The sequence below is a fragment of the Cyprinodon variegatus genome, unplaced genomic scaffold, assembly GCF_000732505.1.
Source record: "Cyprinodon variegatus isolate N-32 unplaced genomic scaffold, C_variegatus-1.0 Scaffold730, whole genome shotgun sequence".
Taxonomy (NCBI): domain Eukaryota; kingdom Metazoa; phylum Chordata; class Actinopteri; order Cyprinodontiformes; family Cyprinodontidae; genus Cyprinodon; species Cyprinodon variegatus.
The window spans coordinates 392,447-393,252 of NW_015151183.1; the positions used below are offsets into that span (position 1 = coordinate 392,447).

At 48.3% G+C, this 806-nt stretch overlaps 1 protein-coding gene across 1 annotated transcript in view; it reads right to left on the minus strand.

Annotated features, from left to right (window-relative positions):
* The window catches only part of LOC107097875 (lysosomal thioesterase PPT2-like), an 8,651-nt gene extending 8,171 nt beyond the window's left edge, over positions 1–480 (minus strand). The window contains exon 1 of the mRNA XM_015395207.1: positions 265–480. Within this exon, the coding sequence (XP_015250693.1) occupies positions 265–444 (180 nt within the window). The 5' untranslated portion in view covers positions 445–480. The remainder of the gene's footprint in view (positions 1–264) is intronic.
* Positions 481–806: the final 326 nt, after the last annotated feature.

Below are 806 nucleotides of genomic sequence, written 5' to 3' on the forward strand. Positions count from 1 at the left end.
TTTTTTGGAACGACTATAACCTGAATGACTGAGAATCTTCACCAGCATGTCAATAAAAGTTCAATTAATAAAAGAAGTTTTCTCACCAGTTGCTGAGAGTAAAACCTAAAGTTTGATCCTTTAAGTTAAAATGGAGCAGAAATAAATCTGAACCTTTGGATCCAGATGTTCAAAGGTCAGAAGAACCTCTGGCCGCTTGGAGCCCAAACAGAGACAGAGAGGGGGGCCATGTCAGGCTGAGCTCCCCCTATGAGGGGCCCCTACCTTCTGGATGAACGCGGACAGGTTCCTGAACTGTTCTGGTCCGTCCAGGATGCCGTGAACGATGATGACGGGTCTGAAGGCGTCTGCGCAGCCCGCAGCCAGCAGCAGCATCAGCAGCACCGCGGAGGGGCCCCGCGGGGCCCTCATCTCCACCCACTCAGGGTCTACCGGGGGGTCCATGGCAGGACGGGGTCTGCTGTGTGCTTCTGTCTGCAGCCGGCGCGGAGGATGAGGAGGGAGGAAGTTGGTTTAACTTTCACTCCAGCAGCTGCAGCTTCTTCCGTTTGAGAAACACGAAATGAAAAAAGTTTTAATCTCATGAGTTCATTGATCAGACCGCGGCGCGTGAGGAGCGTTTCTGCTGCAGCTTCCATCAACAGCAGGAAAATATGCTGAAAAGAAACTAGAATCATAATGAGAGAAACGCCAATCAAAACGTCAGCGCTGAGATCAAAAGAGCCGCTCCTGTTTCTGAACATTTTAATTTTACACGTTTTTAATAAAACATCTAAAAAAATAATCCACTGGAATTTATTTGTCTT